Here is a 15851-nt window from a genome sequence, read left to right on the forward strand (position 1 = left end):
CCATCATTACCTGATTCACCTTCAATTTATTTTTTGTATAATTTGTCTTTATTGACCTGTAACAGGCTCCAGCCTTTCTTATGCTTGGTATAGATTTTTCACTTTGAGGTTTCTTAAAAATCTGGAGGAGTTTGGACTTCTTGAGATTGTCTGAATAATCGAATTTAGAGTAGAAAATCAGATTTATATATAAAATTTTCATGCTAAACATTTTTAGTTATGAAACAAATATTTTTTAAAGGCATTTACTCCCGATTTGGGAACATTGGCATTGACAAATACTGGAGACAAGTACGTAGTAAATATATCCTGAGATGGCGAGGTGACTCAATCATTTGTTGCTTTGTTTCTTTTTTAAGGAGAGAAAGATTGAGAATGGAAGGGTGTTGAGTTCAGTAGGTGGGGAGGTGGGAACCATTTGTTTACAATTGGAGGAGTAAAAAGGGGTGGAAAGAATATTGTCTGAACACAATTTTTTCAATTAAAAAATAAAATTCCATATATTTTTTAGCTCAACTTATAACTTAAATATCAAGGAATAGATATTCCTTGTAGTGTCCAGACTTTGTTGTTGCCAAATTATATTTGTTATGAAATATATGTCTATTGTGCATGTTTTACAAATTCAAGACTATCCTCTAGCTTTTGCCACTAGTGCCCAAACACTTATTGCTCATGTACTATTAATTGAAAACCTAATTGGTACTATTTTATATTTAAATCATATTTTACTCAATTTCACTCTTACAATGACAATATATCAACAAACATATTGATTCTAGCACAATGCAAAGATGTTATTCAGCCACCAGATTTGTATCACCAACCAAAGAGCTTGCATGGACAGAACCTAGACCACCTACACATATGTAGCAAACGTGAAGCTTGGTCATCATGTAGGTGCCCAAACAATAAGAATAGAGCCTGTCTCTGAATCTGCTACCTAATGGTGTGTCACTTTCCCCTACCTGGGCTGTCTTGTCACTCCCAGGAGGGAGATGATGTGCTTAGTCCTGAAATGACTTGAGATACCAGAGTGGATTGGTACCAATTGGGGCCCTTCTCTAAGAGGAAGGAGAGGGTGGAGAAGGAGGATGGCATAAGGGATAGCGGGAAGGGAGTCGGGGGGTGGGGGTTGCACTGAGTGGAGAAGAGGGAAGGCGCAGGGATTGGGATGTAAAGTGATTAAATACATAATAAATTAATAAATATATAAATGGGGAAATATTAATTTTTATTTGGTGAATTTATATCCTAAAAAGGAACAAACACAAAACAAAAAGGCATTCCAGAGCAAATTATTATGTCAAGAATTGACTAAAGTAGTGATGAGTGTCTATCAAATTTTGGGATTCAGAGTTGCATAAGTTCATCTCTTAACCTCTGAAATGCCTGGGTGGCCTTCTTTAAAGGACCTTTGGCTGTTTAAAACAATAATAGTAAATATTTTGAAATATCAAAATTATTCTTGAAGAATATGGGTTGTATTTGTTTGCAGGTTATGAATTAGCTAAAGTCCTGTGGCTTAGCCCCAAATAAACGAGTGTGATGATTGTTAAAGCCACAAGTCAGTGATCTTGGAGTAGTGCTCAGTATTGTTACATTGATTTGTTTTAACTAATGTGAAGACCCATTATCTTTATTAAGTTAGCTTCTTAACGTGTTCTATGAGGGATTATTCTCCTTGGATTATTTGGGAATGGCAGCAGCATTTCCTGGGGTTTTGTAGTACACTTTATGAGAAAGAGAAAGTGACCTAAGCACCAGCATTTACTCAGTCAACTTCTGCCATGAGAGACTGAACCTTGGAACTATGAGCCAAAACAGTCTTCCTCAACTTGCTTTTGTGAGGAATCTTTGGAAACCACAAGACAAGTAACCGATACACATGGTATAGAAATGTGGCACAGCATCTTGTCTCTTCAGATATATCAAGATCACCTCATACCTTGGAGTTGTTGAGTTAGTTGAGATTAGTTAATTGGACAGTGGAGGAGATGACAATAGCCACAGGGTCATCTGCCTTTGAACTCACTGAGTTGGTAAAGGCTGTTGAAGGAGAAATGAACAAAGCCTATGCCATAGGTTAGGAGGCTTTGCAATATGGGTAAAATGGAATGAGTATAAACATTGTGAAAACAGAGAATTATTGTTTAACTTTTAACTGTCAGTAAAACAGTAATATTTATGATAGTCTAGCCTAGTTTCATAACTCTCTGTATACACAATACTCTTTCTATACTGTAATATGGATTTTAATGTTATTTAAAATTAACACCAAAACTTCCATGTGTTTATTGAAGAAGTTGTCATGTATCAAAAATTGTATATACTGTAGTATGAAAAAATTAGGATAATTAAATTCATACTTTAAATAATTTTCACACATTATTTTTCATTATTATTATTACTTTAAATTAAACGCCATAGTTTTTAAACTAAAAACATATCCTGTTTCTTTGTTTTATACATACTTATAAATTTGGTTGCATGTGTACATGTGTGTATGAGTTAAGTGTATAGTAACTTGGACAAAAAGTAAAGATTTCTGGGAATTATTACTTTGTTATAATGTCATAATTATTCTATATATCATTGCTAAATATACATCCTGAATGTTTTTATTCTTTTTTATATATTATTTTATTGATTAGGCTTTTTATTGGACAATACCATATGGGTATATAAGACATTCTCTTTGCTTTAAATTCTATTCATTGCAAATTTATTGGATAATGAATGTTTTAAATGTACTAATTCTAGTTTCAAAGAATGGCTCTTACAAATGTTCATATTGGAGAATGAGGAAGGAAATAGAATGGACCATGAGGAGAGAAGCAAGAAACATCAGGCAAAAGAAAACAGGCCTAGGAGATGATGTAAAAAGTTCCAGAGGAAGTAGTCATTGGGGACTACCAGCAGTGCTAAGGTTTGCCTCATGACCTCCACATGCCAGTGGTAAAGTCTGCCCTGTTACCTCTGTGTGAGATTTCCCGGCCCAGTGGTTCCAGAGTTGGCATCCATCAGGGACTACTTGCGGCAGCAGCAAACAGGGACCACCAGCAGTGCAGTGAGCCAGTTCCCAGGCCCAACTCTACTTGCAATCACAGAGGCAGCATCTATCAAGGACTACCGGGGATTACCAAGGATATTCAAGTATACCAATACTAGGGAAAATGACATGGCTAAAAGGCAGCATAATAATGCACCCAACACAACCCAAGGCAATATGACACCACCAAAACCCAGCTATCCTACTGCAACAAACTCTCAATACAGTAGCACACCTGAAGTGCAGGAAAACAACCTTAAATCTAATCTTATGAAGACTACAGAGGCCTGTGAACAGGAAATAAGTAAATCATTCAAAGAAATCCAGAAAGTACAATTAAACAGGTGAAGGAAATGAATAAATCCCTTTAAAAATACAGGAAAATACTAGCAAATGGGAAAAGAAATTTAATAAATCTCTTCAAGACAGGAAAGTTGAAATAGAAACAATAAAGAAAACACAAAGTGAGGCCATCCTGGAGATGGAAAACCCAGGAGAGAGAACAGTAACTAGTGGCTCAAGCATCAGCAACAGACTACAAGAGATTGAAGAGAAAATAACAGGGATAGAAGATACAATAGAAGAAATTAACCCAATGGTCAAAAAATGCTAAATGTAAAATGTTTCTAGCACAGAATATCCAGGAACTTTGGAACACCATGAAAAGACCAAACTTAAGAATGATAGGAATAGAATAAGGAGAAAAGTCCAAGCTCAAAGGATTCAGAAAGAATCTTCAATGAAATCATAGAATAAAATTCCCCTAACCTAAATAAAGACACGCCTATAAAGGTAAGAGAACCCTACTGAACACCAAATAGATTGGACTAGAAGAGAAAATTCCCTCTCACCAGATAATTATCAAAACACTAACTGTAAAGAACCAAAAAAGAATATTAAAAACCACAATGGATATGGGCCAAGTAACATACAAAGGCAAACCCAATAGAACTTTACCAGACTTTTAAACAACTTTAGCAGCCAGAAGGGCTTGGGCAGATATTATGCAGACCCTACAAAAATGTGGGGACCCGTGCCAAATTCTGCCATGTCAGAAATCCTGTGCTTAGGCTCTATGCTGTGACCTTTGAGGTGCTGACCTTTACCTCACCACGAGGTCTTGTGTTCTAGGCTATCCTTGGACTATTTACCTTTGAAAGAAGTAGAGAAGTCTCAACTTGGAACCACTCAGAGGACTAGGAAGTTCTTACAAGGAACTACTCAGAGAACTAGGAAGTTCTACAGGGAGCGATTTAGGCTATTGCATTCTTGCCCGGGGGCTAGGGTGAGTGAGATAAGAATTGAACCTATCTACCTTGCCCTATATATGTTCCTGCTAGTCAGCAATAAAGTGAATCTTGATCAGAAATTTCCTGACTTGATTCGTTATTTCTCGCGTCTCTGTATCCTACTTTCAATCCCCACTCCCTCTTTCAGGTGAACCCTGATTCAATTTTTCCCCGCCGGCTGGGACCCAACATTTGGTGCCTGAGCAGGGGACTGAAAATGAGGGGCTAAGTAAGGGACATTGCGAGGAAAGAAGAGTGAAAGACAAGAGGACTTTTGCTCTGAAGCCATCAGCTTCACAGAGAAACGGCAAGGTAAGCAACGCAAATAAGGGTCAGAGTAGTAGTAAAGATTTATTTAGAGAGACATTGGAAAAGAAGTTTCAAACGTAATAAATAAGGGTAAATAAAGGACAGTTGGATGAATTTTTAGATTTTGTCAGTGAATAATGTCCATGGTTTCTTGAGGAAGAAGTGGTTAGCTTAACTTGGGATAAAGTTGGTAAAAGATTGCAGGGTCACTATGTTACTGATGGATCTGAAGAGATACCTGCCATGTTTTTTTTCCCTTTGGATTTTGATCAGGTATGTTCTTGATCCCAGACATGAGAGGGACGAAATGAGAGATTATTATCACAAGCTGAAGATGTCTTGGAAAGAGATAAAAGAGAATCCAGGAATAGCGATAAGGAAGATATAGAAAGGGAAGCTGCTTGCTCCAAAGAGCATCACTGGCGTCCCCTGTCTACAGCACCCCCAGACCAACAGGATCTCATTGAAAAACTTCAGGGACAGGTTCAGGGCCCGGAGGAAGAAGTTAACTTAGCTAAGAGATAGAAACAGTTAGAGAGTTAGAAAGAACAAGGATTGATGATGATGTTGAGAAAAGTCATTGCAGACAGAAAGAGAAGGCTTCCAGTCTGATAAATAGCCCTCAGAGTATGTCCCCATTAGAGCCTGGAATGCCAAGAGTTGGAAACACAGGACAAGAAATGAGCAATGAGCTCACTTCTCCGGTATGCCTTACAAATGTAGAAAAGGCTCAAAATGCTCATGATTTACATCATATTAATAGCTGAAGTCTAAGACTTCAATATAGGATTACTAAAGAGCAAGCTTGAGCCATTGTGAAGGCATGCTCCACATGTCTTCAGTTTCTTTCTGTACCACATCTGGGAGTTAATCCCAGAGGACTGGTCCCTAACCAACTTTGGCAAATGGATGTTACTCATATACCTGAATTTGGTGAGTTAAAATATGTTCATATGTCTATAGACTCATATTCTGGATATTTAATTGCTTCTCTCCAATTGAGAGAAGCCACAAAAAAATGTGATTGCTCACTGTCTGTCTGCCTTTTCCCACATTGGTGTGCCTAAGGTTATCAAGATAATGGATCAGGGTATGCCAGCAAAGCTTTTCAAAGATTTTGTGACAAAGATTTTGTGAGATAAGAATTCAACCTATTGACCTTGCCCTATCTATGTTCCTGCTAGTCAGCAATAAAGTGAACCTTGATCAGAAATTTCCTGACTTGATTCGTTATTTCTCGAGTCTCTGTATCCTACTTTCAATCCCCACTCCCTCTTTCAGGTGAACCCTGATTCAATTTTTCCCCGCAGGCTGGGACCTAACACAAGAACATATGTGTCCACGCAGACTACTATATCCAGCAAATTTTCAATCACCAGATATTCCATGAGAAAACCAAATTTACATAATATATTCCCTCTAATCCAGCTCCACAGAGGGAAGTTCCAAAAGCCAAGCCAAACCAAACCACACCAAACAAAACAAAACAAACAAAAACAAAAGAAAATCCAAGAAGTAAACAGTTTCACATCAGCAAAAACAAAAGAAAGGAAGTACACAGAATCACACTAGCACTAGCAATATAAAAAATACAGGAATCAACAACCATTAGTCATTAATATCTTTCAACATCAATGGACTCAATTCCCTAATTAAAAATAAAACAAGATCCACTATTCTTCTGCATACAGGAAACACACCTCAGTCACCAAAATAGACATTACCTAAGAGTGTAAGGCTGGAAAAGGGGTTTCCAAGCAAACAGACCCAAGAAATAAGCAGAAGTAGCTATTTTGATATGTAACAAAATAGATTTTCAACTAAAATTAATCAAAGTAGATGGAGAAGGGCACTTCATACTCATTAAAGGAAAACTCTACCATTATGATCTCTCAATTCTAGACATCTATGCTCCAAATGCAAGGGCACTCACAGTCATAAATGAAGCATCTGTCCCAACTCCCTGCTGGGTAGAGCCTCTCTTGGGATATCTATGTTGGGCTAATATCCACTTACAATTGAGTATATGCCATTCATGGCTTTCTCAGTTTGGGTAATCTCAGGATATTCTTTACTAGTCCCACTCATTTGCCTGTGAATTTCATGATTGCATTGTTTTTTCATAGCTGAGTACTATTCAATTGTGTAAATACACCACAATTTCTGTATCCATTCTTCAGGTCAGGGGCATCTAGGTTGTTTCTAGATTCTGGCTATTATGAACAAAGCTTCTATGAACATAACTGAGTAGATGTCCTTGTTGGATGGTTGAGCTAATATCAATGCTTCTCAAACTATTCCACAAAATAAAAGAAGGATCATTGCCAAACTTATTCTATAAAGCTCCAGCCATCTTAATACCTAACCCACAGAAAGATTCAAGCAAGCAAAAAATCTCAGATGAATCTTTTTTATGAACATTGATGCAAAAAATACTTAATAAAATACTTGCAAACCAAATCCAGAACATATAAAAAAAACATCATCTACCACGATTAAGTAGACTTCATCCCAGGGATTCAGGGATGGTTTAACATAAGAAATTTTATCAGTTTATTCCACCATAAAAACAAACTTAAAGCAGAAAAAATTGGTCATCTTATTAGATGATGAAAAGGGCTATGAAAAAAATCCAACCCCCCCTTCGTGATAAATGTCTTGGAGAGACCAGGTATTCAAAGCCCATATCTAAACATAATAAAGGGAATATAAAGCAAGTGCATAGTCAACATCAAATTAAATGGAAAGTTAAATGAATTCTTCTCAACTCAGGGACAAGGCCAGATCTCCTCTCTCTCTTAGCGTCTATTCAACATAGTACTAGAAGTTCTAGCCAGTACAGTAAGACAATTAGAGGAGATCAAGGAGAAAGGAAGAAGTAAAAAATATCACTATTTGCAGATGATATGATAGTGTACATATGTGACCCCCAAATTTCTACCAGAGAGCTTCTATAGCTGATGAATACATTCATCAAAGTGGGTAGATACAAAATCAACTAAAAAAAAAAAAAAATCAGTAGTCCCCTTTATACAAATGAACAATGGACTATGAAAGAAATTAAGGAAACAACACCCTGCACAGTAGCCACCAACAATATAAAATACCTTGGTGTAACTCTACCCAAGCACCACTGACAAGCTGGAGACCTAAGACATGGTAGGCTCTTGGAGGATATAGATGTAACTCTAACTAAATTTCCTAAGGGCAGAGGTCAAAAATTTTATGTGCCGGGTTGGTGCTCCCTTCCCTTCACTAGAAGTGGCATCAAAATGTGCAGAGATGAAGTTAGAACAGAGATTGAGGACATATACAGCCAATGCCTGGTCCACCTGAGACCCAGCCCATGGGAGAGAGCCAGCTCCCGATACTATTGAAACTATTCTGTCTGAAAAAAATAGAAGAAGAATATTTTTGCAGACAGGAGCTTAGCATTGTTGTCCTCTGATAGGCCCCACAATTAGGGGATCAAAACAATTTCTACATTCTAATAGATGAAACACTTTGTCCTGTAAAAAGTATTTAGTAAATTAAAAAAAAAAGGGAATGGATTTATGGGATGATTATTTTAACATCCATTCTGTCTTCCTATGTGACAATATTCCTTCTTAAAAATACTTCCAATACAATGTCATTTTCATGTCAGTCACTCTATTCTCTGTTGAAGGCACACTCTGAGTTTGTGTAAATATAATATGTCCATACATGATGGGAAATATAAGTTAAAGCTGCAGTGAAATGGTGTTTTGTTGGCATAGCATTTATATAAACCTGTATGCAATTCCGCAAATTTTTGCAGAATAATATTTTTGCAGTGTAGCACATTTTGAGAACTTATTTTTTCAAAACATAGAAAATGCTGAAGAGTTTTTCTTTTTCTCTTAGGAATCAAAAATCTTTTGTTGTTTATGTACTTTCATACTAAGCAATATACAATATGCAAAACAGCAACGAATGAGAGAAACGGTGAAATCCATAGCTGTTCTCTTACAAGTATCAATTTGTTATAATGTGGATATAACAATAAACCTTTCTTCATTTTCTCTTAATCACCAGAAGTATAACATCCATGAAAAGGTAAACTGTTTATCTTTTTTTTTAAAGTTATATAAAATATTTCTTTATACAATATATTTTGATCATTGTTTTCCTTCCCCAAACTCCTACCAGATTTTCCTCCAAATCCCCATACACCCAATGCTAAACTTCTTTCTCTCTCATTTTAGAAGACAAACAGGCAAAGAAAAAAAGAAAACAAGCCAGAATAAAATAAAAAACCGACAAGACTCATACACAGTTGTGTATTTTAGCTATTTTTTTTCAGACATGAATATAAATATGGTAACGAATTGGACATTATCATGCTCTTAATAAGACATGAGGGAGTTCTCTCTAATCATGTTTGGTTCAGTTTGTGATAACAAACTGTTAGAATTCTCCAGGGTCTGAGTCCCCAATGTTGAGCAGTTAGATGCTTGGCATATAAAATATGCATAAAGTATAGTTTCAAGGCCCCATCAAGGGCACCAATACATGGCTCAAATCATTACTACTTTGATAAAATGGTCCTTTATTGAATTGTTTGTGAAAATTTACTATTGTCATTAAAAGATAGCCTTACTTAGAATATAGGGCCATTTAATTTTGAACCATATTATGTATACTACTTACAACAAATAGCAAGGACTTAATATAAAATTTACAATAGGAAAATGCCTTTGTTGAATACTTTATATTTGGGATACATTTTGACTTTAGAATTTTACATGTTTGAATTCATAATAAGCATTGAATGAACACTGGATATAAAATGAAAAAGAATATCTTCTTATTTCACTAAAGGTATGTATTTTGGTACAAAGCAAACTATGATGAAGTCTGGTATCATTTTACTAATCTACTCAAAACTTCCACTCAGCGGCTTGACCCATTTGCCTCCAAAGACCACCACCCAAGCCTAAGTTTTTAACATTATGTTATTTTATCAATTACTGTATTCACAGTTTATATAGTAGTAATATGCCATCATTCTTTTAGTAAAATGCAATATACAAACACATACATACATATACACACATATATACACACATATATATTTATATACATGTATACCCACACACAAAGTACATTTTATACGCAAAACTATTGTACAATGGTCAGACAAGAAATATATTTGTTTCTTTGAACCTCTGTATATTGCTATGGACCCTTGAAAACAATTTATTACACTGGAAGTTTATATTGAACATAGGGTGTATACATTTCAGAGTTGAAGACTTATTTTATTTTTATCAATCTCCCCTTCTCTCTGTGTGTATGTGAGTGTGTGCATGCATGACTTGCATGTAGGTGCCGCCAGAGGTCAGAGGAGGACATCAGATTCCCTAAAGCTGTAATCACAGGTGCTTATGAGCTGCCCCATGTGGGTACAGAGAAATGAACTCTGTTTTCACAGAGTATCCACACACACTCTCAATCTCTGAGCCATCTTTATAACAATAAAACAAAGATGTAAGACTATAAATCAATACTGAACGAATTATCTACATTAGTAGTGCATGTAAAATGTCTCTAATGAGTAATATTTGTAGCAGTTAAAATATTATTATTCTATGTAAAGATGCTTTAGTTAAAATCATATGTTAGAATTCTCTTCAATCATGATGGATATTGTATAAAGACACTGATGGAGATTTAGAGATGCACTAAGCAGGAAAGACCATTTATTTCATTTATCATTTTATTTACTTTTTAATTTATTTTTTAACTTATACATAAAACTATACATAGCGATATATTGCCAAATTATAGTTCAATGCTGTATATTTTATATATTATTTAAATAAGCAATAGAACATCAAACTCTTGAAATAGCATTCACTTCTCATGAATGCATTTAAATGCATCATTTGAAACTTGAAAAAATACATGTTATTGTTATCCACAGTTACCCCACACAAGAAACTGTCACTACTCTCTCAAGGTAAATTAGTATAATGCCAAATCTCCTCCTTTCTTAGTTTCTGCTCCTCACAACTTCCATTCCAGTGTCATCTTCTTTAAGTTGAAAAAGGAACATTCTACCATTCTAATCAAAATATCACATTATATTGGTCTTATCAAGATTCATGCATTTCAGTTAATAATGTGTAATCCAATTCTAGTCTATCGTCACTGATAGAATGTCATTCGAATGGCGAAACAGTAAATGTATCAATTGTATATCACATTTTTTCACAATCCACTTAGTAAAAGCCAAGTAATTAATTAGGCTTAAACATTGGGTATTGTAAATGGTATTAGAGTAAGTATTGAAGTACAGAGTCTTATGAACAGGCTAGTTCCATTTCCTTAGCTTAACACAGAAGTCTGAGTACTGGATTATATAATACCCATGTTTACTGGAATATGTAATATCTATCATCACTACATGATTACTGGGAAAGATGATCCTTTTCATTATACTATTGCCAGCATTTTTTTGTTGTAATAATAATAATAATAAAAAAATAATAATAATAAAATAATAATAATAATAAACTATTCTTAAAACTGTCATATATATATGTTTTTCATCACACACACATATATAAAACTTTATAACATTTTATATTAAAAGTTCCTTGATGAAGTTAGAAATTTTTTCTCTGTCACCTGTGCATTTTGTCTTCCCTTTATAATTGAGTAAAATACGCATACAGTTTATTTTCAAATCTGGTTTCTGATTTCCCTATTGGAATTTATAAATTTTTTTGAATCATAGACACTAACTTACATTCAACACTGAATTTCCACTTCTGTTGGAATTGTTTCTTTCAACCCAATTTTATTTTGTTTTTTCTTTTAAGACATTTATCTGGGTGTAATTCTTTGTTCTTTGTGCCTTTAAAGTATTTTGACTCCTTCCTCACTGTCATGAAGAATATTTTCAGTGGTGTTTTGAAGGTAAACATTTATTGTTTCTTTCATTCAGTTATTTAATATGTTTAGATTAATTTTACAGTTGAGACATAGTCCTAATTCTATTATTGAGCATGTAAACATATCATTTTCTTCACACTATTTATTGATAAGCCTGACATTATTCCATTCATAATCCTAGTAATTTGAAATAAATTATTTAGCTATCAATGTTGGAGTTTATTTCAAGTAACTTAATTTGTTCCATCTCTTGGTTTGTTCTATGCAATGTCTTTGCTGTGTTGATGACTGGAATTTTGCAGTATGTTTCAAAGTTGTGGAGTTTGTCTCCAGATTTACCATTCCACTCAATATTACTGGGAGTGGTATAGGTACCCTTGCCAATTCTGTGTGTTAGATTTAATGTTCATTCTTATAGAATTTGTTATTGATGATTTAAAAGGATGCTTACTGAATCTGTAGATTATCCTGAGTTGGAAATGCATTTTTGATCTTTTTGACTCTAACAGTCTATGAACAGTGGATGTTTTCCATTTATTTTTCCTTCTTAATTTATTTCTACTCTTGGAGTTAGTTATTTCATCTCTTCATTTAAAATTATCTTTGTTTTACTTTTCATATCTTTAGAATAAAATTGCTTTCTTCATATCTATGTCATGCAAGTGGATATTAGTTTTGGGAAATCCTATTAAATATTTATGCTTATTTAATACCATTGTATTTTATGAGAATTTTGACTGTTAGTAATTTTAATGAAATACTTGCTGTTTTATGTGTGTGTGTGTGTGTGTGTGTGTGTGTGTGTGTGTGTGTGTGTGTGTGTGGTTGTTGTTTGCAGTCTCTTTTGCAAATTTATCTTTTCTCCGTTCTTTTTCTTTCTTCCAATAATTCTGGCTGAGTCTTCTAGTAGAATGTTGAATAAGAATTGTGAAATTGGACGTATTTAGCTTGTTATATCTCAAAGAGTAATACTGAAGATTACCTATATCTGTATGATGTTATCTGTTATTTACATTGTATAAGGTGTTTAACATGGTAGCATGTGTTCCTTGCATATCAATTTTAATTCTTTCATAATTTCAAATGTGAAAAGACAGTAAATTTTATCAGATACATTTTCAGTTCGAATCAGGATTGAGAAATATTTTTTATCCTGTGTTCTATTGTGTTGTTTTGTGCCTATCAATTTAACAGCAAGCCATGCTTTCATCTCTGATAGGTGCATCACTTGATTATGCTCAATGATATACTCGGTATAGCTTTTAATTTAATTTACAAACATTTTAATAAGCGTTTTTACCTATATTTAGACAAAGTACTATCTTATATAATACTTCCTGTTTAGTTAGTGTATGGCTTTGAGAGTAAGACAGTGAGTGCTGATCTAATAATATGAGTGAATATTTCCCTATCCTCAATATTTTGTAATAACATAAGAAAATTGATTTTGTTCTTTAACTGTTAGGAAAAATTTAGTAGAGGCATCTTCTCCTGAGCTTTCCATGATGAGAGATTATTTATGTCTAATCTAATCTCATACTTGATTTTGATTTGTTCAGATCTTCTATTTCTTCTGGATGCAGTATTAAAGAGAAATATGTCTACAAATTGGATCTCTCTTCAGGAATAATTTAACTTACTCATTGCCATACCTTTTCTAGTAATCATTTCTAATAATTAATTGTACTTCTGATGTTCTACGCTAATGTTTCAAAGTTTAGTAATTAAATTAATGGGTGACAACAAATAACACAGCTTATTTTACTGATAAGAACTGAAGTAAGGCCACTAGAAGTGAGAACTTTGATATAAAGATAAAATATACAATAAAGTATTGAGAAGTAGAATAAAAAGAAGATAAACATAGTAAGTAGGGGATTAAATAAATTTTAAAAGATATGAGAAATATTCCTAATGATTATTAAAATGTATTTTACACTTATCACAGCCTTCTTTATCACAGACTTCACCAACTGTTAATACATCTTGTTTTATGTTGAGAAAAATCACGTAATGTTTATGGCAGTATGATTTGATCAAACAAGTGATTATTTTTTCATACCCAGGTAAAAGAAATATATAAATTTATTCCATTGACCTACACACAAAGATATGAAGTGTAAGTCATCAGTAAAAGAGAATGAGTCAACAAAAATCTCAAGAGGTGTGCTATCTCTATTGTAACAGAGGGTCACATTAATCATGCTACCAGATTGAGGTTAGTTACATACTTCATTTTAGCTGTAAAATGACATAGTTAAAAGGAAATTTTGTATTTTCACTTTCATTCATGATACTCAATCATATTTTTATATTTTCCACCTTTATCCTCTGAATCAGCCCCAGTTATAACCAAATGAACTGCTTAAAACTTATACTCCTCATGAATAACTAAAACAAAAGTCCTTACTAACAAATCACATATATGTTTTAATTTTCCTTGTTTACATGAAGAAAGGATTTTTGTTTCCTTAATATGAAATAATTTATTTTCTTCTCCAGTCTTTTCCCATTTTTAGTTCCTAGCAAATAGGGAGTTGCTCTTCCCTGTTTAATGAAGAATTTACTACGCAAACAGAAGAAAGCCATTGTAAACCTTTGAAAAAAATTTTAAATTTTTCTTAAAGCACTTTTGGGCCACTGAGATGCTTGACTTTTCTAACCTGTCAGAAGATGGAAGCCTCAATTCAGGAAAAATGCCCTTAGAGTTCTTCAAGGGCCGCTCAAAATTATAAAATCCATATGATCTAAAAAGTAAGTAACAATGTAATATTTATAGAATAGATTAAAAACAACATAGCATTGTGGATAAATGATAACTGGCTTGATGGACCAAATCTAGTAATTTTGATTACATTTTAAGTGGTATGAAATGGTATTGCGTTTAAGTGATTTTTCTGACATGATTTTATGACTAAAAGAAATCTCATTTAATATTTTTTGACATCAACATGTGCTTTATTGTCATAAAATTGTACTTAATAGGTAAAATTCAAAGGTCATACACACATGCATATGTGTATGTGTGCAGTTGCATGCACACACACACATATAAAATATGTTTTCAGTTACGGTGTTTTTTATCAGGTGCTACTGTCTATATTCTAGACTTAAAAGAAAAACCTATGTGACTGAAGATCAAAATGAATGAAAATAGGACCAATCAGAAGTCAATACAAGTAAGATTGCAGTTGAAGTAGAATTATCACGAATGAGAACGGACCACCTCTTGTTCTCAACGGACCCTCACTGAAGTCTACCTGATCTCAGTCTCAGCTTGCTGATTTAAATTACTCTCTCTTTCATTCTAATTTCCTCAATAAAGGAGCATGGTGCTTAATTTGGAAAACCAGAGTACGGTGACCACATTCATACTTTTTGGTTTCTCAGAATACCCATACCTACACCGTCCTCTGTTTCTCTTGTTTTTTACCATCTACACAGTTACTCTGATAGGTAACATGGGCATAATCGTGGTCAGAAGGATCAATCCCAAGCTCCACACACCCATGTACTTTTTTCTGAGCCATCTTTCATTTTTGGATATTTGTTATTCCAGTGTATTTACACCTAAACTGTTAGAAATCTTGATCGTGGAAGACAGGACTATCTCTTTTAAAGGATGCATGACACAGTTTTTTTTTATTTGTGCATTTGTGATTACAGAAATGTTCATGTTAGCAGTCATGGCCTATGACAGGTTTGTAGCTGTTTGTAACCCTCTACTCTACACGGTTTCAATGTCACCTAAGCTCTGTGGTTTCCTTGTGGCTGGAACATATATGTGGGGTGTACTCTGTTCCTCTACTATAACATACTCTCTTCTGCAACTCTCCTACTGTGGACCTAACATCATTAATCACTTTGGCTGTGAGTACTCTGCCATTCTCTCTTTGTCCTGCTCTGACCCAACATTCAGCCAAGTGATATGTTTAGTCATTTCCATATTCAATGAGACTTGCAGCCTCCTCATCATCCTGGCCTCCTATGTCTTTATAGTTGTCACAATCATCAGGATGCCTTCTAAGGGTGGACTCCAAAAGGCATTCTCCACTTGCTCCTCCCACCTGACTGCCATCAGCATCTTCCACGGGATCATTCTTCTTCTCTACTGTGTGCCCAACTCCAAAAACTCCTGGCTCGTGGTCAAAGTGGCAACCGTGCTCTTCACTGTGATGATCCCCATGCTGAACCCGCTCATCTACAGCCTTAGGAACAAAGATGTGAAGGGGACAGTCAGAAGTCTCCTGAGCTTAAAACTTCATTCTAGTGCAACGTGA

The 15851-nt window shown here is 34.5% G+C and overlaps 1 protein-coding gene across 1 annotated transcript; it reads left to right on the forward strand.

Annotated features, from left to right (window-relative positions):
* The first annotated feature begins 14900 nt into the window (after positions 1 to 14900).
* Positions 14901 to 15851, forward strand: LOC127207318 (olfactory receptor 1165). Its single transcript, XM_051166702.1, has one exon. The coding sequence runs from the start codon at positions 14901 to 14903 to the stop codon at positions 15849 to 15851; it is 951 nt and encodes a 316-aa protein (XP_051022659.1).

This window comes from Acomys russatus, chromosome 24, assembly GCF_903995435.1.
Source record: "Acomys russatus chromosome 24, mAcoRus1.1, whole genome shotgun sequence".
NCBI classification, from domain to species: domain Eukaryota; kingdom Metazoa; phylum Chordata; class Mammalia; order Rodentia; family Muridae; genus Acomys; species Acomys russatus.